At 36.1% G+C, this 23,617-nt stretch overlaps 1 protein-coding gene across 10 annotated transcripts in view; it reads left to right on the top strand.

Annotated features, from left to right (window-relative positions):
- pard3bb (par-3 family cell polarity regulator beta b) overlaps window positions 1–23,617 on the top strand; it is a 400,101-nt gene that overhangs the window by 265,064 nt on the left and 111,420 nt on the right. For all 10 annotated transcript variants that reach the window (XM_051906928.1, XM_051906931.1, XM_051906932.1 and 7 more), the window contains 2 exons: window positions 13,089–13,205; window positions 16,354–16,635. In XM_051906928.1, coding sequence (XP_051762888.1) covers window positions 13,089–13,205; window positions 16,354–16,635 — 399 coding nt within the window. The remainder of the gene's footprint in view (window positions 1–13,088; window positions 13,206–16,353; window positions 16,636–23,617) is intronic.

The following is a 23,617-nucleotide window of genomic DNA, read 5'->3' as shown; positions in this document are numbered from 1 at the left end:
GTTGGCTAAAGTGGATATTTTTCAGGCCAGCTAAAAGGTACTTAGCATTGCTCTATCCTGATTGGCTCATTCAGTTTCTACAACTGGCACCTATTAAGCTGCTATGGTAACGAAGTCTCATTATTTCAGCGGTGCCCTGTTGGGAACGGCAGACAGTCGGAAAGGTCAAAGTGGTGACATCACTTCAGCCAGAGCTTATCTTATTTGGGTTCTGAATCTTGCTGTAATATGACTCAACTGCCAAAGAAATGGACAGGAAAACAAACGAAGGAAAGAAATAAATAGAAAAGTCTGTTTGTCTTTCTTAAAAAAAATTGCCTGCTCTCACATCAGTTTCATAGTTTCCTTTTTGCTTATGTGTGTGTGTTTGTTTCCTGTGTGTGTGTGTGTGTGTGTGTGTGTGTGTGTGTGCAAGTGTTCCTGAAAGTGTGAGTGTGTAGGTTTGTGTGTGTCTCGGTGGAATAGCGCATAATGAATATGGAAAGGCAGTAGGGAGAGATAATTAAAGTGGAGACGGCTTTGCTCTGGTCTGCAGGTGCTCCTGTTCACCATCACTCACAAGAATTCAAAACAATCAATGCTTAAAGAAACAGTTCAGCCAAAAAAATGAAAATTGCCATTATTTGCCTTGTCGTTCCAAACCTGTATGACTTTGTTAAAATTTGATTACAATAAAAGCATTCTCCAAAATGTCAGAAAAGCACAATAAAGGGATAATTCACCAAAAAATAAAAATTCTGTCATCATTTACTCACCCTCATGTTGTTCCAAACCTGTATGAGTTTCTTTCTTCTGTTGAACACAAAAGAAGATATTTTAAAGAATGATGGTAACCACACAGTTGACGGCACCTATTGACTTTCATAGTATTTTTTTTTTCCTACTATGGAAGTCAATGGGTGCCGTCAACTGTCTAGTTACCATCATTCTTTAAAATATCTTTTTTTGTGTTCAACAGAAGAAAGAAACTCATACAGGTTTGGAACAACATGAGGGTGAGTAAATGACAGAATTTTCATTTTTTGGTGAATTATCCTTTTTACGATTTTTTTCTACTGGCCCAGTTGGATACCAATGAAATATCACAATTCTCTATTCCAATTTCGATACTACAGCAAAAAACTACTAGCCTAACTAATATAAATTTAAAACATTATTAAAGATAAGTAAACTGTCAGTAATGAAATAAGAGCAAGTAATCAAATGGCCTTGCGTCTTCACTGAAAAAAAAAGTGTGTTGAATTTACATGATTTAACAGTGTACACTGGTCACACATTAATCAATTAAGTTACACAAATATAATTTGTTAATGTAACTTCAACATGATGAAATTAAGTATTTTTAAATGACCCAATTAAGTAGTCTCAAAGTGAATTTTGTGAGGTTCATTGATTCATGATTCATTCATCCAAAACATCCATTCATCCATCCATCCAATGTTTTTTATTATTCAATTCAACTTCATATATGTGTTGTGACTGAATCATTAGACTGTACTAGATAGTCAACAGCCTATTAGCTAACAATAGTGCACACACTATGTTAAATGTTAACTTTAAGTGCAAAGCAGAAAATAAATGTGAAGGACCAGTCCACAGCCTAAGCAAATGCTCCACTCTTCTCCACAATGGTAACCCAGTGAAATTTAAAACATTCTAATAATTCCAATATAACTGAACACTGTTAAACACTATCAATCATCCCCCATTTTCATCTTACTGCAAAACACATAAAATAACATCTAATTTTTAAACATTTTCTCTCTTGATCCAGCCATATGCAATGCATCCTGGGAACTAACAAGCACCGCCCAGTTTCAGTTAATGGAGAAAAAAAAAAAATCATTTATGTAATCCGAACACAAACGGATTAAGTAAAATTCAATATTAGATATATTTAAGTGGATTGAACACAATGAAATTAAGTTAGGACAAAATGTGTAGGAATTGTGTTGTTTTACCTAATTTTAAGTAATTTGAACAAGCAGCAAAAACGTTTCTTTTCTTTTTTTCAGTGTTGATGCATCGATTTTGAATATGTGGATGAGATTTAAGAGGTTAAAGATGGTGAAAGGCAAGAATTTCAGTGAATATCAACCTAAATTTCTGTCTCTTCTTCACCAAAAAAAAAAAAAAACTATTGTATGGTTTCAGAAGACATGGAAAAGTCGTATACCACTTTTCTGGGCGTTTGACAGCCCCTGATCTCTGTATGTTTTTGTTGTATGGAAAAGAACTGCATAAACATTCTTCTATGTGTTCCATGTGTGTACTGTATATAGAAAATCATACGGGTTTGCAACGACATAAAGGTGAGTAAATAATGACTTTGGGGTGATTTTTTGGGTGAACTATTACTTTAACTGTTAGTCCTCGCTAAAATCCTACACTGTAAAAAAGTTGTACATAAAAAAAGATTATTTGAGTACGTTTTACAAGAAAGTATTGTTTATAGTCTTTGTTACTTCAAAATTTTATGTTCAGTTCAACGTGTTACTGAAATTTACTAGCAATTTCTGAGTGAAAATTGCTTCTGCACCAATTTTTTATTTATTTTTTTCAGTGTATACACTTATGCTGTACCCCTTTAGCAGTGCTTTCTTGGACATGGATCACGTTGAAACATTTCCAACAGTGATTATCCTTTCACTTGTAGTACTGGGTTTAATCAGTGTCTGGGAAAGTGGCCTTTAGAGTTTTACCCTGCAGCATTTTGAGCTTTTTCATGTTTCTCTTGCTGTCTTTGTCTTTCCTTTTCGGATTGATGTGAACTGCCTCTCACCCCACATACCATCATATTCAGATCACACACAGACAGGCCCTGTGGGTCCCCTTTTATCAGCACATTGAAGCATTGCGAGTGTGTGTTTGAGGTCATTGTGTTTATCTGCATGTGTGTGCCGTTTGGATGTGTACGATATTCAGTTTTGTGTACTGCAGATGTTTGAATCTTAACCCCTTCCTCTTTATGGTTCATTTGAAGCGCTTTCCATTCATCTGGGTTATCTTTAAATAAACCTCGCTGTATATTTGTGGTGTCAGTAAATGTGTGTGTGGCTGTGCATAAGTGTGTGTTAAAGACGGTCAGAGTGAGAAACTGTTAAAGCACCTTTTTCACTCATTCCATCTCTTCAGAAGAAAAGATTAAATCCCAGTCTTTTCTTTTCCCGCAGCCCTCAGGGAAACGTTATCCAGAGAGGATACAGATTTGCCTACAGCGCTTTGAGAGGGAGAGAGAGTCCTAGCAAAGCAGAAAACCAGAAGGGGAGTGAATTAACGGGCAAACGTGAGAGAAAAGACGCTATATTTTTACTCTACGAGCAGGTAGTTTAATTAGACATGGAGGAAATGAATGTTTGGCACAGGGAGAGAGAGAGAGCGGTGATGTATTTCTTGGTAATGATCAGCACAGTTTGGCTTCTCCGCAGGCCTTCACCCCCTGTAGAGTTTACTGCCGCGTGATGAATTTAACACTGTGGAACAATCAGCAGCTCTTGACTTCTCTGTTAGGCAATTTTACACTCAATTTTGATAAACTATCAGTCTACTAAATCACTTTAACGATGCTCCAATTGTCGTAGATTGTTAGGATAATATTTAGTGCCACGCTTTAATAAAAACATCTCTGTCTACCATTTCCAGTGAAATATTCACTACCTTGATATTACCAGAATGCACTGGGTCTTTAAAATTGATATTATTTCTTTCATTTTCTTGTTATAAGATTATAGAGTTTTTTTTTTTTTTTAGAATTCTTTTATTCATGTTCTGTAATGTTTGATGTTCTTTCTTGTATTTGATAATAAACATAAAGACATTTGTAATTTTACAAAATATTTCCATTTCAAATAAATACTGTTCTTTTGAACATTCTATTCATCAAAGAATCCTGGGGGGGGAAAGTATCACGGGTTCCACAAAAATATTAAGCAGCACAACTGTTTTAAACATTGATTATAATAGGATTTGTGTTGTTGTTGTTGTTGTTGTTGTTGTTGTTTTTTGTTTTTTGAGCAGCAAATCAGCATTTTAGAATGATTTCTGAAGGATCATGTGACACTGAAGGCTGGAGTAATGATGCTGAAAATTCAGCTTTGCTATAACAGGAATACATTCTGTTTTCAAATATATTAAAATAGAAAACAGTTATTTTAAATTGTAATAATATTTCACAATAGTACAATTTTTACTGTATTTTTGATCAAATAAATCCAGCCTTTGTGAGCATAAGAGATTTCTTTCAAAGACATTAAAAAATCTCACTGTTGGTAGTGTATTTACATCATATTTTGCTATATATAAATGCAAAACAAGTGCATATTTCATAATGGTGCTGTACTTTTAGCGAGAATGGATGGAGAAATTCTTTGCAATTGATTTGTATGTATTTGAATGATTTCAAATGACAACATATTTGTCCTTCATTTATGTAATGGGGACTTCTACAAACGGCATGCATTTAAATTCGAAGAATTTTTTAGATCTGGAGGGGGAAAAAAATAGAAATTTGCTTCTTTTTTTTTTTTTTCTCCACTGTGACTTCATAACCGTTAGTAGTAATTTGGCATGCCACATCTGTCTTTCTCTTGTGCTGTGACCACTCCCCCTCTAAGTACTGTGCCTGGTTAACTGACAGGCTGTGTTTGAAGCATCTCTGAACAGCTGAAGATAGTGGCAGGGTCTCTTATGACAGCCTAATTATTGCCTTTATTTATCCATGTGCTGGTTTGAGCTCAGCTGGGCTCCTCGTTTGATAGCAGCCGCTGTGCCCTTTAGCTTAGAGTCAGAGATCCTGTAAAAAGACATGTCTGTCTCTGATGCATCCACTTATACAGTAGTTGGAGAAAATCATCTGGAGTCAGCCTAAGATGGCACACCTTCAGGTCATTCAAATGACAAGCTCCATTCTGATTGCCTGGCTCTATGTAATATGGCCCCTTTCTAAAGTGAGAATTAATTGGGGGAATGTGAATTGAAGAATCATGGTGGAAGTAAATTGATGTTGGTAGTACTTTTCATTGTGAATGTTGACTGTAGTAGGCTATAGTTTGTGTAAACACTTTGTGTTTATGAGAAGTAGCTAGAATGCTTGCCAGAATTTCTTGCTCGTTTATTCGGTTTGAGGCAACTGGCATTAGAATTTCCCGCAATTCTCTGTGGCAGCACAAGAATTATAATAAATTATAATAAAATGATACTGTTCAAAAGTATGGGGTCAGTACAATTTTTTATGTTTTTTTAAAGAAGTCTATGCTCATCAAGGCTGCAATTTAATCAAAAATCAAACAGTTTAAAGCAACTCTTTAATACAATTTAAAACAACTTTTTTTTTTTTTTTCATTTGAATATATTTTAAAATGTAATTTATTCCTATGATGCCAAAGCTGAATTTTTCAGCATCATTACTCCAGTCTTCAGTGTCACATGATCCTTCAGAAACCATTCTAATATGCTGATTTGATGCGCGCGCACACACACACACACACACACACACACACACAAACCTTGTTATTATCAATGTTGAAAAAAAAAAATCAGGATTCTTTGCTGAATAGAAAGTTCAAAATAACATTTACTTTCGATCAATTTAATGCATCATTTCTGAATAAAAATATTAATTTCTTTCAAAAAACAAAATCTTACTCAATATTTGCCCCCTAAAATTGATCTCTCAGTGCATTTTTAACTTTATACTTTTATTAAATAGATTGTTAAAAAAAAAAAAAAAAAAAAAAAAGTTAAATAGAGAAATATGCAATAATGGTAAAAACAAAGTGATACTTTTAAATATTAAACGAAAACTGCCAGTAGGTGGCGGTAAGTCACTGTCTTAATGAGTGAGTCATCAAGTCATTCATTCCTTCAGTAACGAAACAAGTGGCTGTATTTATGAATGGGTCATTGAATCAATGACTCTCACAATTTGTTCAAAGCCAAAGATTTGTTCACGAAACACCACTGTGTGTTGCTTGGAGACCAAAGACTTTATATACAGTCTTATATTTAAGGATTTAAGGATTTTGTTGAAGACGAACAACAGTTCTTCTATGGCTTTTGTTGGAACTATTATAAGTGTGTAGTCCACTTTCAAATAAAAATTTCCTGATAATTTACTCACCCCCATGTCATCCAAGATGTCCATGTCCTTCTTTCTTCAGTCAAAAAGAAATTAAGGTTTTTGATGAAAACATTCCAGGATTATTCTCCTTATAGTGGACTTCAATTGGCCCCAAATGGTTGAAGGTCAAAATGACAGTTTCAGTGCAGCTTCAAAGGGCTTTAAACAATACCAGACGAGGAATAAGGGTTTTATCTAGTGAAACGATTGGTCATTTTCTAAAAAAAAATAAATTATGTACGTTTTAACCATAGAGGCTTGTCTTGAACTAGCTCTCTTCTTCTTCTCTATTAGAATTCCAGCAGTGTAGACGCTGCTAAGTGTATTACTGCCCTCCACAGGTTAAAGATTGAACTAAATTGTCATATACAATATGCTAGTGCAAGTATATAACAATTAGTTCAAACTTTGACCTGTGGAGGGCAGTAATACACTTAGCAGCATCTACACTGCCGGAATTCTAATAGAGAAGAAGAAGAAGAGCGCTAGTTCAAGACGAGCATCTATGGTTAAAACGTATTTTTTTTTTTTTAAATTTTTTTTTAGAAATTGACCAATCGTTTCACTAAATAAGACCCTTATTCCTCGTCTGGTATCGTTTAAAGCCCTTTGAAGCTGCACTGAAACTGTCATTTTGACCTTCAACCATTTGGGACCAATTGAAGTCCACTTTAAGTAGAATAATCCTGGAATGTTTTCATCAAAAACCTTAATTCCTTTTTGACTGAAGAAAGAAGGACATGGACATCTTGGATGACATGGGGGTGAGTAAATTATCAGGAATTTTTTATTTGAAAAGTGGACTAATCCTTTAACCCACAAGTGGGACCTTCCCACGAGTATTTGAAAGCAGAATTAGCCAGAACAGGCTACGATGTGGACCAGGTTTAAGCAGAGTCAAAAGTCTGGGTAAGCATGACTAGCTGGATTCGGATGCGCCTTTCTAGTGTTATAAATAAATAACAATGGATGTCACTGTATGCAAACATCTTTACCTCATAATACAAATATCTGGATATCAAACAAATGGTCTTTTATTATTTTAATCAAGTCTTTGATTTGTTCATCTGTGATATAATTTCATGGCCTTATCCAACAATTGTCAATTTTTCGAGTGTTCATGGTCATTGCTCTAAAGTTTTTTTTTTTTTATTGCCATGAATTATTCACATGCATTGTATTGATAAATGTTGTGTCAGAATGCATTAGCAGCGTGTTACGTGTTAATGTGAGTGTGAGTTTTAGCGTTTAGGTCTCATAGGGCCTGATCTTAATGAGGCAGCAGAATGGATGTGCAAGAAGCGCATGCCAAAGCACTAACATTAAATAGCTGCAGTCTAATAAGATAAATACAGTAATTAAGTTATGAGAGTGCTGCATCCACACACAAATACACAGCCAGAGGACATACAGGAAGTGTGCGTGATAGAGAGGGAGAAACAGTGGGATGGCTTGTCCTTTCTCATCTGTTCATTCACATTTAGCATAATGCACTCCTGTATTTACAAGGCTTCTTTACTGGAATACACTCACATACCTCAGGCATTAAATACAGTTGGTTTCTTCCTGTTTTGACTGAATAAATTGACTGATATAAACTGTAAACTTTAAAGCGTGGACTGGATATCAGAGTGGAGATGTTTTGAAACTCCAAACCTCTCAATTAAATAGTTTAGCTACTGTTTAAAAATGGACTTAGACCACATGCTAACAGTAAATTTGTATCCAGTTATATAATAATGATAATTTAATCACAGCCAAGAGTTTTTGAGACAATGAAACTTTTTGAATGAACAACCATCTCAATTAGCGCCGGCCAATAAACTAACCCTTTAAATAGGTACTTTTATGATAAAGCTATAAAAATGTAACGTAAAGTGAACTCAATAATAAACTGCAGCATTCAGCTAAACATTTCACTAAATAAATAATAAACAAGTTCTGAAAAGTATCACAGAGACTCACATTGGTGAATCGTTTTTGTTTTTTGAATGTTCACGAATGAATGTGACTGAATCACTTCACTAGAATCAATCTGCCATTTTGAATCAGTTCAGTAGAAGGAATCTGACTATTTGATTTGGTTTACTAAAATAAATCTGCCATGTTAAATCAGTTTAATGGAATGAATATGACTTTGAATCAGTTCACTAGAATGAATCTATTTGAATTTGTTCACAAAAGTAAATATTTCCAATACAACATTTGAGAAAGAGGGTAGTTTAGAAGAATTTCTAACAACGCTAAACATAAAGTGTGTATTGTGATACATAACTCATGTGGTATGTTTTCATTTTATTTTTATTTCATACTTGTGTGTGTGTGTGTGTGTGTGTGTTCTTATATATATGGTTTTTGAGGACAAGTGTATAATGACATAGGTTTTACAATGTAAACATTGTTTATGAGGAAACTCGTGTCCTTCAAACTCGTGTCCTCATAAACCAAATGGCTTAGGGTTAGTGTGATGCAGGGGTGTCAAACTCATTTTAGGTTGAGGGCCAGATGGGAAAAAATGTAACCATGTGCGGGCCGATTTTTTATTTATTTTTTTTAAACCTTAGTGAGCTGACAGTTACATTAATATTAGCCATACAAACTACACATTAATTTGCAAGAAAAAAAACACACTGCTCTTTGAAAACTGCATTTGTTTTTACTGCGAAAAGACCTTTTAGATTTTTAAAACGTTTTATTTCATATTTTTTATTTATTTATTTATTTATTTATTTATTTATTTATTTATGGCCAGTTCCAATTTTTTTGGAGCAAATTGATACCGGTTGCCAATTTTTTTTTCCTTTTATTTATTTTTTTTAATTGATTTGTTGTTTATTTGTTCTATAACAGGTCAAACTGGCCTTAAAAAAAAAATATGTGTAGGCATTTGGTATACAGGCACCACTGCATTTTAAGCATGATCAGTTGTTTCTGATTTAAATTAGATTGTATAATTTCAAGATTTACAGAAAACAGCATGGTCTGACTTTATAGCGTTGTGAAATTATGCTACATAAGACACCTGCAGAAAGCAAAAATAGCAGACGGACTGAATGAAAATGCAAATTCACTCTCTAACAGTAGGTGGCGATTGTGGAACAGCAGAGATATAGCGTTTCCTTGGTTACCGCTGTACACAAAGCAGCGCTGCGCTTATAAAATAGGCTACTTAGATCAAAACTTTCTGAAGACAGTTTCCTTCTAAGTTACATTCCTATAAAACCCAATTCAATATTTATATTTTTCTTCCTATGTTTCACAAACAGTGAGCTTGGCCTGGTACAGTATTTGCTCTGCTGGCACGTCTGTGTTCTTCTCTTTGTGTCTGTATTTAGCATGTGGCTGTGTTAACATCCTGTTTACAGACTTCGTAATATTTCCACACAAATGACAGTTTGGGAAATGATTGCAAACCAGTTTGTTTGCAAGTCCAGAATAGATATTGGCAAAAATAAAACTAATAACCGTTCGGATTTATGGCCGGTGGACCATGCATAACTGTTTTTTTTTTTTATTATTGTTCAAATCATCCCTCAGGCCGGATTAGACACCTTTGTGGGCCGTATTCGGCCCACAGGCCGTATGTTTGACACCATTACGCCTATGGAGAGTCCCCGTAAACCACATATTCAAGTTTGTGTGTGTGTGTCTGTAAGAAAATGGAGTGCTGTAAGAAGAGGTATAAGGGATGAGTGTATGTTATTGTATGTTTGAATGGACAATGGAAAATCTAGTCTGCACTTAAGCTGCATTAGTCAGCACTGATTACACTGAAGAACTGTATGTGTCTGTGTGAGGGTGTCTCCTGCTGTCTCACATGTCTGGGGTCACTAAGAGTTGTGTGTCTTACTCTCCACTGAGAGCTCTGCGAGTGTGTGTGTGTGTATGTTTATATTTTGCTCTCAAAACATCTCATCTGATGTAGGTGATGTAAGCGAATCAAATTAAAGCAATATGAATGGCCAGCTAAATTATCATTGGCCCTCATTCATGAAACATGAGCAGAGTGAATTTCTGTTCATAAATATTTCTTAATATCTTAATATTTGTACAGTGCAGTTTCATGGCCAATAAGAAATATTTATATCCAGTAAATGTTCTCAGTTCCCGAACTTTTGGTTAGGATGGCAGAAAGTTCATTTGGCCCCGCCTCGCTAATCGTTCCTCATACAGATATCTTAACATTTCCCTAGTTTGTCTGGGAAAACAGTCTTCTCCTCCTGCCAGTGTCAATCAGCAACTTGGCAACATAGCGTTTGTTCATTGGACTTTGTTTGAAAACAAGAGGAAAGATTGGAGCGCTGACGGGCAGTGAATCATCCGCCCTGCTCGAGCGCTGAGTAATAGGTGTAGACGGAGTGAAAGAGGGAAATGTTCTGGACAGATCTATTGACTTAGATGAGGCCTGGATGACTGAGCTGCAGGCTAGTGTGAATCACCTATGAATTTTGCTACTCCTTTTGTTTTATTCACTCTTTACCCTCTGGAAATTCCCACAACATCTGAACACAGTCCTGCTGTGTTAGTGTTCAACTCTGGTTTTTGAGGGCATTACATTAAATGTCTCAAAGCTTCTGTAGATATACACACCTAAGACAATTGAAATAGGATTTACACGTTTTTCCATTTGTTCTTGTTTTCCCTGAATTCATTTATTATTTTCTTTATTCATTAATTTATTAGCTTATTCATTGGTTTCATGCGTTCATTGCTATTTTCTTTGGTTCATTAATTCATTCCTTTGTTTGTTCATTCATTCATTGATCCTTCATTTGTTTGTTCGTTCATTTATTATTTATTCATTTGTTCTGTCCTTCCTTCATTGGTTTGTTCTGTCATGTTTTGTTTGATTTTGGTTTGGTTTTGTTTGATTTAGTTTCTTGATTCATTTAGTGTTTCCTTAATTGGTTATTATTTAGGTAGTTCATTCGTTTGCTCCGTAATTTAACTATTTAGTTAATTTGTTCAGTGAATCCTTCATGTTTGTTTGTTTGTTTGTTGTTTTTCATTCATTTGTTCATTTGTTTGTACTTTTTTGTTTGTTCATTGGTCATTGGTGCCTTCCTGTCTTAATTTATTCATTCATGTCCTTTTTTAGATTGCGGACAATATACTGTATGAAATATCTTTACTCTATAAAAGCTGCTGTATCTTATTTGATACACACATTTCTAAAGCCTTAGGGGTGATGATCAACATGATCAAAAACTTGGCTGAAAAACTTACATGCCTTCTGTCATCTGATTGATAGTTCATACTTTATAGCAAGTGAAAGGCCTTTTAGTATAGTTCTAAAAACACCCACCTGGTGTGGGTGTTTTACCATAACTTCAGTTACCATCACAATTAACAGTTAATCACAATTAACGATTCTTGAGTAATATTGTTCACTAGCCTAATTGTAGACTGTTTGCAGTTGCCAAGAAATGTAATACATTAATGTACATACTGATAAAATGTTTAGCTTGTTTACATAGTTTAAGTAAGGGATAATGTACATTCAGCCGGTTGTTATCTCAGAATAAACCCCAACAGGGTGATCAGGACCCTGACGCGAAGCGGAGGGGTCTTGTATCAGCCTGAAGAGGTTTATTCTGAGATAACAACCGGCTGAATGTACATTATCCCGCTTATTACATGGCTACTTGCCACATAAGTAAATAAATACACACAAAATATTGATCTAAGTGAATTTTTTTTTTTTTTTATCTCTTTAAACGCAAAGCTTCCGAGGACAGAGTTACTAGACGGACATTACGGTACAGTCATACCACTTATTAAACGGCATTTCGCCACATAAATTATTATGGGGATAAGAGATATTGATTCGAGATGAAACTGTTTTAAAATCGTACCTGTTTGTTATCTTATAATCCAACAGTGTACAAAACAATACTCGCAAAATGGCAGCAGCTGCGTTTGAAACGAGAGAGCGAGTCCACGATACTGGATGACATAATTAAATAACTGTACACAAAATATTGATTTGTCTGAGTTTTAATATTTTATTAGCTCACCAAACACAAAACTTCGACTCTTTGACACAAAAATCACTCCTAGCAAGCGTATAGCGCTCCTGACTTCAGTAACCAGGATGAGACTGTGTGAACATACCGCTGGATGGTGCGATTGACCAATCAGAATCAAGTATTCCATAGAGCCGTGTAATGATAATATAATAATTACTCAAACCAGTCTGGTCATTATCATAAAACAAACCCCTTCAGAGTGATATAAGACACTCTCTATATGATACAGTGTTGAATACTGAATCTGTTTTTGTAATCATGTGTGTGTTTTTTCTCAGTAGCTCAGAGCCTGTGTCTATGTTTAAGTGATATCATGGTGTGTATAATTGCAACCTGCAGTGCTGTGTAGGACTCTGTAAAGCTCATATGCTCCCTCGCTGTTGCTGAATGTATTTCAAAAATGTCCACATTATGATCATTGTGTGCAGATGTGTGAGATTCCAGATAATTTAGATCAGATCACATCCTTGTTTGAGTGTGTGTATATGTGTGCGCCGGATGTGAGTTGCTAAAGGACACTGGTGTGATTTCCTCTGACAGTGTGTGTATGTGCTTAGACGTGTCCCGGTGTGTGTTTGTGCGTGTGTAGCTAGAGGCCATGGCCTCTGCTCGCTGTGACATTGATACACTGCGCTGAAGCTGCTCGGCTGGGCGGCAGTGGGTTTGAGACACAGGCGCACATGAGAAATGACCTTCTATGAGCGGAGAAAATGGAGACGGGTGCAGGACTCAATCACTGGTGCAGAAATGATGCATGTTAACAGAACATCTCTACTGACACGCTCTGGCCCCTACAGCGATTTAGGAACTCCCTAGAGTACACACACACACACATACTAGAGAGTAGCTGTTTTCCTAGATAAACGTAATTTGCAAACAGTGATCAAGCAGTGATGTCTTTCTATGTCTTCTCTCCCTCTCTCTCTCTCTCTCTCTCTCAGATTTGGAAAGAAAAAAGAAGAAAAGAGCAAGACGGAGACAAAAATGAATGCACAGAAGCAGACGTCAGAAATTCTGAGTGAGGAAGAGTTGGAGAGGATGAAGGAAGAGAGAGAAAGGTGGGACTGATGTCATTACACCCTCACACCATATCCATCACTACCAAAACCTTGTCTTGTATCCTAACTGAGATGGAACCTCAGTCATAAGTGAATGATTTGAAACACTCTACATTGGTAGCAACTCATACGCACAGTTGATTTCAGTAGAGTCTGGCATTAGCATGTTGCTAAGCTAAAAGTGTGCTATTCTAATATGCATAAAAATACACCACAATCAAATGTTTGGGTTAGTAATATTTTTTTAAAGAAATTAATTAATTGATTAATTAATTTGCATTAAGTCGATCAAAAGTGACAGTAAAAACATTTATGATGTTACAAAAGATTTCTATTTCAAATAAATGCTGTTCGTTTGATAAATGCTGTTCTATTTATCAAATAATCATCAAAAAAATTTATCACGGTTTCTACAAAATTATTGAGCCACACAACTGTTTTCAACATGGATAATAAAAAATAATAAGGGCCCTATTTTAATGATCTAAGCACATGGTGTAAAGCGTACGGCACAAGTGCACTTAGGGCGTGTCCGAATCCACTTTTGCTAGTTTAACAACAGGAAAAATTGTCTGCGCATGGTCTAAAAGGGTTGTACCTATTCTCTTAATGAGTCATAGGTGTATTTTGGGCGTAACGTGCAATAAACCAATAAGAGTCTCATCTCCCATTCCCTTTCCCTTTAAAAGCCAGTTGCACTCGCGGCATGGCGGATTCGCAATTTACTATTTGCTATTTCGTCTAGCGAGGAAACGGATCTGCTCATGCGCAAGGTTAAAGCGCACGAGCAGACTATCTACGGGTCAAACCGGATTCCACCAAAGCATTTTTATCTTTATGCACACAATAATAATCTTTTACATTGTAATCCTTTTATTTTTAATATTTGGCATGTTTGTGTCCCGCTCTCTGTGTGTGTAATAAGCGCGTGTTGTGCACCCGCATATAGGCACATATTACTAACACACTCTTTAAATAGCGAAACAAATATTGCGCCATTGACTTTAGACCAGGTTTCAGTTGGTCAATGGCGCAGTCTATTTCAATTGCCTGGAAATAGCAACACGCCAACAATGCGCCTGAACACACCTCGTTTTCAGACAGCACGCCCATGGGCGAACAAATGGGTGCAAATGCATTTGCTATTTAAACAGCGTGGTGCAGCATGTGAAAATGACAACCGTGTCGGGCTGAAACTAGCAAAAAACACTTGGTGCCATGTTGCACCGGGCGTATGATAGGGCCCTAAATGTTTCTTGAGCAGCAAATCATCATATTAGAATGATTTCTGAAGGATCATGTGACACTGAAGACTGGAGTAATGATATTGAAAATTCAGCTTTGCCATCACAGGAATAAATTACATAAATTTTTTTTCTAAAACATTAAAAGATCTTACTGATCCTAAACTTTTATATGTGTACATAGAACACATTTAATGGATTTATTAATTTTTTTATTGATTCTTTGAATTAGTTATATTAATTCATTGTCTTATTGCATTATGGGATAGACTTCTCAGCAAACGTTACCTGATTGTTTTTTTATTATTTGACATTGGTAATTATGCTACCTACCTTTTGAAACAGTGATTTGACTATGATTATGATGCCTACATTGCTGCCTACATAGACGTCTTTAACTGTGCAGATTGTCCTAATGCAGTTTTATAGGGAGTCAGACCTAGATCCCTTGAGCTTGTACAAAGCAAAAAGTGGAAAGTAATGTCCTCTGGGAGTAAAACAAGTTTAGGTGCAGTCAATGCTCAACGAAGTACGACTACTCATAAGCATATATACGTCAAAGAGACACGAGAGTACATCATCTGAAACACATTGCACAAACGAGCATCATATTTGCCTACAAACATCTGAAAAACACTTTAAAAAGAGTTGATTCTCTTACATTCTTAACCAAAAATATCTTGTAATCTCTTAGTGATGAATTACTGTGACAATGAATAGTCAATTTGTTAATAATAATCACAATTAACAATACTTCGAGTAACATGGTTCATTAGCCTAATTGTAGACTGTTTGCATTTGCCAAGAAATGTATCGCATTAATGTACATACCGATAAAATGTATAGCTTCAGTGCACTATTTGGACTGAAGCTGTTGCCAAATGCATAAATATAAGTAAATTAAATTGATCATTGTCCCAGGCTTTCAATTCCCTACTTAGTTTGTTAATAATATAATAATTACTCAAACCAATCCGGTCATTATCACAAAACAAATCCCTTCAGAGTGATTCAACACACTTATAATGTCCCGTTCACCCTGTCAGTTTATTTTGTGATAACAACCAGATGACTGTACATTACTCCTTATGTTTCACTGATGTGAAGAAAGCAGTCATTAGTGGTGAAGTTAGCAGAATAGAGTTTGGTTTCCATTTGTGGGATGAGTTGATCAGTTAGTTACTAAATGAAGAAGATTCAGATGTAATCTGGGAAGAAAGTTACGTGGCATATGGAAAGAAAAGTATAGTTTGTTATTGACATATGATTAATTGTATATGACGCACAGGTTTAGATCTCTCTTTTTTCCATCCATTTCCATCTCATTCATTCTGACAGCTTTTTGTGGTCCATTATTGAGATGACACACATCACTAGATTCCTCGTCCTCTCTCTATCTCTGTCTCTCGGTGTGTCATGTATATTCTGCCAAAAGATAGGAGAAAAGGATATATTTAGCTGAGATGCAGGGATGTTTTTGCAGTCATTATTTTGTGTGGTGTTTGCCGAGGCTTATTTGGACTTGGAAGCGTGTGAAGTGTGAGCTGGAGCCGTGCTGTTCTCCTCCATATGCTCAAGAGTGGCATTTGTTCAGAGAGAGACTTTATTGACTGAGCCTGTTGAAGCTCCTGAGAGAGACAGAAAAGGAAAGAGGGCGAGAAAAAATCAGCTGGATATGTCCGAAAGGTCTTTCTTGACCTTTCCAGTTGATTGTATTTTTGGAGTCATACTTGAAAGTATAAATACGAGTTCAAGTTCTTGCAGTTGCGTTCTGATCGCTTGTGTGGTTTGCTCATTGGCTTAATTGAAATTTTAAATCACTTCAGACTAAAAAGATAGACAAACACCTCATAAAAATAATTATTAATGCGGGGTAGGTTAACATCAGCTTTTCTGTGTTACAGAATTGAGGCCAAACACCAGGAATTGAGGGAACGCCAGGTTCGGGACCGCTTCTCCCCACCTGACGTAGAGGATGATGACCTGGACCCGAATTATGCCCGCATCAACAACTTCAGGGAGCGCAGATCACCTTCCCAGCCGCTATACGGGAACCGCAGCCCCTCACCGCAGAGACCCCCACCACCAGTGTCCCACAGCAGAGAGCCGTCCACAGAAGACCCTCTGGACAGCCTGTACGCCAAAGTCAACAAACAACGAAGCCCTCCACCTACTGCTGCGGACAGGTAAATATGCATATATACATACATCCCTGCTGAAAAGACTTGCTTAAACCAGTCTAAAAGGTTTCAAAGCCCACATCTGGAATGCATTCAGTGAGTGGATTTCTTTGGGATTGTATTGATTGCTGAAGGATTAAAGTATAAATTGTACAGTCTTTTATATTTTTCTCAGTCCTCATCTGTTTACCGAGTGTCTGAAGAGCACCGATGTATTAGCAGTTCTGATTTGTGTCATAACAGTTGGGGTGGGTGATATAGCCAAGATATTATGTCACAGGATGAGTCATTTTATATTTGATTTTGCTGGAAATGCAAGAAAAACATGGTTTATGTAGTAAATAACCATGTTGTAATTGATAAGCCAGTCTGTGAAATATACTTCTGTTCAAAAGTTTGGTATCAGCAAGATTTTGAAAGAAATTAAAGGGGTAGTTCACCCAAAAATGAAAATTCTGTCATTTATTACTCACCCTCATGTCGTTCCACATCCATAAGACCTTCGATCATCTTCGGAACACAAAATAAGATATTTTGATGAAATCCGAGAGGTTTATTATCTCCCATAGAAAGCAACGAAATTACCACATTCAAGGTCCAGAGAAGTAGTAAAGACAAGGTTAAAATAGTCCACGTGACTGCAGTGGTTCAACCTTAATGTTATGAAGCAATGAGAATACTTTTTTGTGCGCAAAAACAAAACAAAAATAACAACTTTATTCAACAATTTTTCCTCTTCCCTGTCATTCTGTTACACAGTTTCGTGCACTGAACAGAGTACAGTGCTTCCTTGTTTACGTTGATTTTAACCCTGTCTTTACTATTTCTCTGGACCTTGAATGTAGTCATTTTGTTGCTTTCAATGGGAGATGAAAAACTTCATCAAAAATATCTTAATTTGTGTTCTGAAGATGAATGACATGAGTGTGGAATGACTTGATGGTGAGAAAAACAACAACAAAAAAACAAACAAACAAACAAAAAGGATTACATGCCGAGATACTAGCAATCTTCTTTTATTATTTCATGTGCAAAAAAATAAGGTGATCAGTGCATTTAAAAACCTCAACAATCATTTCAGTCATGCAGGACCTTCCTCAGTGTTCACATTCTTTTGAAACATTTTCTTTATATTAGGGCTGTCAACATTTTTTTTTTTTTTTCCGCATTAATTGCACCCTTTTATGTGATTAATCGCACACTTATTGTAAAATTAATCATACACTGAAGGATTAAAGTATAACTCGGTACTGTACAACTCCTGTACGTCATCGCAGTTGTCTTGATTGCAATCCTCATCCATCAAAACTTTACTAGCGAGACGCTGGTTTGCTTTATCCAGCCCAGAAATGTAATTTACGCATCATCTGGCCATACAACGGTGGAATGTTTTGACATTCCGTTTAGTCTGTATTTCACACAGCGCCATGAGCGTGAGGGCCCGCGCTCTTCAGAAGCAATGAAAGAATATGACTGAGCTCTTGTTTTAAAGTGAAACACACACTGGAGTGAATAATTCACTGAAAACACAACATGAGTCTCTATTCTCTCATCCATCTCTAATGTACAGTAATTAGCCTGGTTTACTTTACATTAGCACTGATTTAAACTGATTGTTTGAATCATTTGAATCATTGAACTGAAAACTTTCCCAGAGTTTAGCAGATTTATCTGATCGCAAACAGAGAAGCGAAATCAGGTTAAAGGGTTAGAATAGAAATTTCCGTCTACTAGGGTTACCGGTATTATAGACGCTCAGTGTGATAAACTCCCGACTTCTAAGATCATCTAACTGCATGACGTATATTACGTTAATGACGTAATTGTAATGGTGCCCCAGTAATTCATTTGTGTTAAATTATTTTAACAAGTAAATTTTGAATTAATTGCACGCGTTAACGCATTAATGTTGACAGCCCTACTTTATATACAATTTCTTACATATCAACACAGTCAATCAATTATAGACCAGGGGGAATAATAATAATAATACTTGTTTTTAAAATTAAAGACAGGTGGCAATTTTGATTGGATGAGTCACATTTTAGCTGATAGACACACACCTGTTATGCATGTCAGCTGAATGCTATATTAATACAGCAAGTTGCTTGGCAACCATAAAGAACCCATAATGCCTAATAACACTTTAATAACAAGTTCTTCCTCACCTTGACTTGTTATTCTCATAACCTTAAGACATAGAGTCACAGCTGTAAAGCCAGAGGAGCTCCTCTAATATTGATTCTCTCATTCCCATTGGACACATGAGCTCAGTCTCCAGCTCTCACACAGCCATGCTGCAATTCTACTCTGTTGATAGAGCATCAGAAATATATCAATATATCTATCTTTCGTTGGCCTCCACCTATGGTGAAGTAATGCATTAGCCTTGGAATTTAGATCAAGTGTATTTTTAAATGAATAGCACAAAAGACTTATGTTCGCTGACAAATACAAACTTCTCTTATGCATAATGCAAAAGTAACTGGCATGTTCCTGTACATTATGTATACCTGAACATATTGGTCCCATCGTCTCTGGGGCCATTTCTGAGTGGATATTTGGGTCACAAGGAGTTTCATTTAGAACAGGAAGGTCTCAGTATGAGGGGTCAGTTAATGGTCAGAGACAGTAGTTGGCTGAAGAAGATGTCATAAGGAAACTCATTTATTTGTATGAAGGGAAGGATGTCTGCCACATGGAAACAAAGGTGTAGTAGCTATAGCTCAGCTCATTAAGGATATATCTTTGTCATATGCTTCACTGTATGACACATTGTCTGACTCTGTGGCCAGGTGTCTCATACAGCCTCAGTTTTTGATAAATAATCTGGTTCATTTCCCCACCTTTAGCTTTTCACACTGTGCCGGGCGGTGTGCGATTGAACAATGCTGCATATTCATTTTTCTGCCATGCATAAAGGGAGTATTTTCAGTGAATTCACACTGATAGGCTGCTGATGGGTAAATTGAGGATGTGAATGAGAATAGCATCAGTGACTCCGGAGTCAGCATGAGCACGCTCTCGTGTCATTTGAAGAGTTTGTTAAACGGGAGAGTTGCTCTGTTGTATGGCCTGTGTCTGATTTAAAAGCATCCTCTGAGAGTCGTTAAAGCGGCTCGGTTATTTAGACGGACAGGCAGTTTAACACGCAGCCTGCTGCCCACCGCTGTCATAAAAAGTGTCTCTCAATATGTGTAGTGGCTTATACTGTATGGTCAGTGGTGAAGTGCAACAGGATACTCTGCATCTAGATTGCATCTTTTTAATTAATTTTATTTTTACCTTATGAATTGTTTAAAGTCAACATGAAATGGAAGTTTGATAGTCTTTTCTTCCCTATTATGATGTATATTCAAATGTGAAACGGCTTCTCGAACAAGAAAAGATGTAGGGCAGGACTTGTTTTTGTCCAAGGGAATTGATTGGATGGTTGAGGTTTGCTATTGCTGTGATCTCATGTGAGTAAATGAATAAATAAATAAAAATGATGTGCATGGGTAAATCATTTATAATAAATACTGCAATATTCCATTAAAAAAAAAAAAAATGTTCATTTTGATTACATGGTGATTTTTAAACAGGTCTTTTTATTTTATTCTTTGTAGCATGTCCAATTTTTTAGCTTCTCATGACCATTTTCACCCTTCTATGACCCTTTAGTTCATCCAGAACTGGAAATATTGTCATTAATAGTCACTCTTGTGTCATTCAAATCCCTTATGACTTTCTTTGCTTCTGCAGAACACACAAAAAAAAAGATATTTTGAAGAATTTTTCAGCTGTTTTTGTCCATACAATGAAAGTCAATGGTGTCCAACACAACACTGCACCTCATTATTTTTCATTGTATGGAGAAAAAACAACTGACAGTATTGTTTTTTTGTGACTCACAGAACTACAGTCATACAGGATTTGAATGACATAAGGGTGAGGATGACTGAAGCCTTAGCAGTCAAGTTGCTATATATGGCATTGAAATGCAAATGTAGGCAGTGTTAATTACCTGTTTTTGAAACTTTCCATACAAGCCCTAGACAGACTATGGCGAGAGCATTACATTAAAGCAAGTCTGCGTAGTCATATTATTATCGTATATTCATGTCATTTTAGTTATTTAATGAATAAAACTGATCGTCCTGCTCGAGTTGTTTTAGGTGTGAAAATCAGTGTGTATGATGTTCCTAAAATATTTCATTTTTGTTTTGTTTTTTTCATGACTTTTTTTTCAGTACAGTTACCTAAAGAACAAATTTAACCTGGGAATTGATTTAGCCTCTCAGAAGGCAAGACCAGAGCACAGTACTACTTACTTGTAGTAAATCTTTCAGACACAATTACACTTGATGTAGACGTTCTGAAGCTGAGCTTTAAATCAAGAAACTTTCTAAAGCTACACTCCTCTACGTTAGTGTTTTTAGGGTCCAAAGTGAACTCTCAATAAGTGCCAAAAGCAATTAAAATTGGCTTTGGTGAGTAAATAAAACTAAGCTACTTTCCAGTTGTGGTAACCTAATAAGGAACTGCGTGAGTTGTTTAAGGGTCAGTGACAAATAAGAGAGTACATATTTTAGAAATCGAGTTTAAACACATCTGCCAAGTTGTTGGAAATGTATTTTTTGTTTTCATGTTTGTTTCATTTGGTTTTGAAAAGTTTAATAAAAGTACCACATGACTTGGATTTTGCAGACACAAGTTTTTAAAGTATGAATAAGGAGTGAAGCAGTTTTGTTGAAATATGTGTACTTTATTTTCTAAGAAATGATGATAAAAGTATGTCAAACTTTATCTTTATTATGATATCAGGAAAGTTGTATCATTCATGAATTTTAATTTAGAAACTGAAAGCATTATTTGCATAAAAGAAGTGTATTCAAGTCATTGTATTAATTCATGAATTATTTTTGAATAAATAAAAGTGACAGTAAAGACACTTATAATGTTACAAAAGATTTCTATTTCAAGTAAATGCCGTTCTTTTGAACTTTCTGATTATCAAACAACCCAGAAAAAAAAATGTATCATGGTTTCCACAAAAATATTAAACTGTTTTCAACATTGATATTAATGTTTACTAAGCATCAAATCAGCATATTAGAATGATTTCTGAAGTATCATGTGACACTGAAGACTGGAGTAATGATGCTGAATTTTCATCACAGAATATATTCATATTCCATACAGAATATTTAATTTTCATCAAATATTTATTAAACAATTTTTCAAAAAATCTGCTATTTTAAATTGTAATATTAATTCACAATATCACTGTTTTAACAGTATTTTTGATTTCCGACCACAGACTATTGAACAGTGTATTTTATTAATAAATGAATACATAATTAATACAAATCAAATTATAAAAATGATAGTCTGACTCATGCTGATGCAAGTAATTTTAGCAATTCAGATCTGAGACAGAAAACTCTTATCATCTAAACGACCAATACCAGAGACATTGTTTTCTTCTCTCCATTCATCCTCTCATCTGAGCGCTCTGGAGAGATGGAGGCCAGGCAGGTGAAGGACGTGGGGAATGTGCTGAGAGAAAAGAGTGAGGGGCTCTTGAGGTTCTCCTTATGAGAGAGAAGGGAGCGGGAGGCAAGTAAGGAGCTATTTGGCATTGGCTGTGAGAAGAAGCGTCCGCAGTGAGCTGCTCCTTCAGCCCTGAAGAGGCCTACCGCATTCGACGTGGAAAGTTACTATAACAACCAGACTCTCCAGAGCTCTGCCCCGCTCCAATTAAAAAATAATCATTGTTCCCTCCCAATAGAGAAGGATGGGGTAGACAGGTGGCTCGCTTATCTGCACAGGGGCGACTGAGTTCTTTAGAGACCAACAGAGAGCTAGAGATTGGCAACCTTTGCTTCCACATCTCCAAAAACACTTTTGGAGACAAACATTTGAGGAAAAAGTGGGGAATCGGCTTGATAAGAGGAAGAAAGGGTCTACAACGTTGCCAGCTCTCCAGTCGGCACTCTACCTCGCCGTTTGAATGCCGTGTCCTGGATGTGCTCGACAACAATAGTCCCCACACTGCACTAAGCAAACAGTCCTCCAATCCTCAATGTAACCCCGCCAGGGTCAGTCCAAAACACGGTGCAAACCCATCAAGAGCTACTCCACAGGTTACCAATGTCCACTTACGTCCCCCATCAGCAGCCATTGTGCCCAGATACCTTACTGAAAGATTTGGCCCATATATATAAAAAACACTGTTAGGGCTCTTTCCCCTCTGTCTCCACATGTACCCACCTCCTCCTTCCCTGCTTTCTTGAGGCCTGGAGCGCAGCCTCACCATCAAAATAATTATAGAAATCACTAGATGGAGAAAGAAAAGCTTTTAGTGTTGGTTGTGTGAGTGCTGGAGTGCTTTTCTGCCCGTTAATTAATCAGCCATTCTGCTGAGCTGAATGAGAGCTGCAGGCGCGTTCGGCTGCTTTTAAAGAGTGCCAGCCCGCTCCCTTAAGTGTCTCCCCGTATCTGCGAACCCTTCCCTGGCCTGACACCGCTTCTCTGTCTCTCTCATTCACCATCTCTCCTGCAATGAGGGTTTAATGTGTTTTCAATGTGTCTGAAAGAAATGTAGGAAACGGTGTTAGAAAAGGCCAGATTGAGCATCTAACAACTAACTAATCATGAATAGTCCTTTAGACTAAAAAAGACCTCAATATTTTATTTAAAAAAAAAATATATATATATATTTTTTTTTTTTTTTTTTTTCAATAAAATATTGAGGTCACAGTGTATATATATATATATATATATATATATATATATATATATATATATATATATTATACACACACACAAAAAAAAAAAAACTACTTTAAGAGAAATGATTTTAGACATACCACTTATAACTTAAAAGAGGACTTTATGCTATGGATCTGTTATTATGTATATTCTATATTTTACCAAAACTGACCACAGAATGTGTTATGTTGAATTTTCATTCTCTGAAAAGTTTTGATATCTAAATGAAACA

Source organism: Ctenopharyngodon idella, chromosome 9 (genome assembly GCF_019924925.1).
Source record: "Ctenopharyngodon idella isolate HZGC_01 chromosome 9, HZGC01, whole genome shotgun sequence".
Lineage (NCBI taxonomy): Eukaryota > Metazoa > Chordata > Actinopteri > Cypriniformes > Xenocyprididae > Ctenopharyngodon > Ctenopharyngodon idella.
Note: the sequence above shows the minus strand (reverse complement) of the source record. Positions and strands in the feature narration are given on the sequence as shown.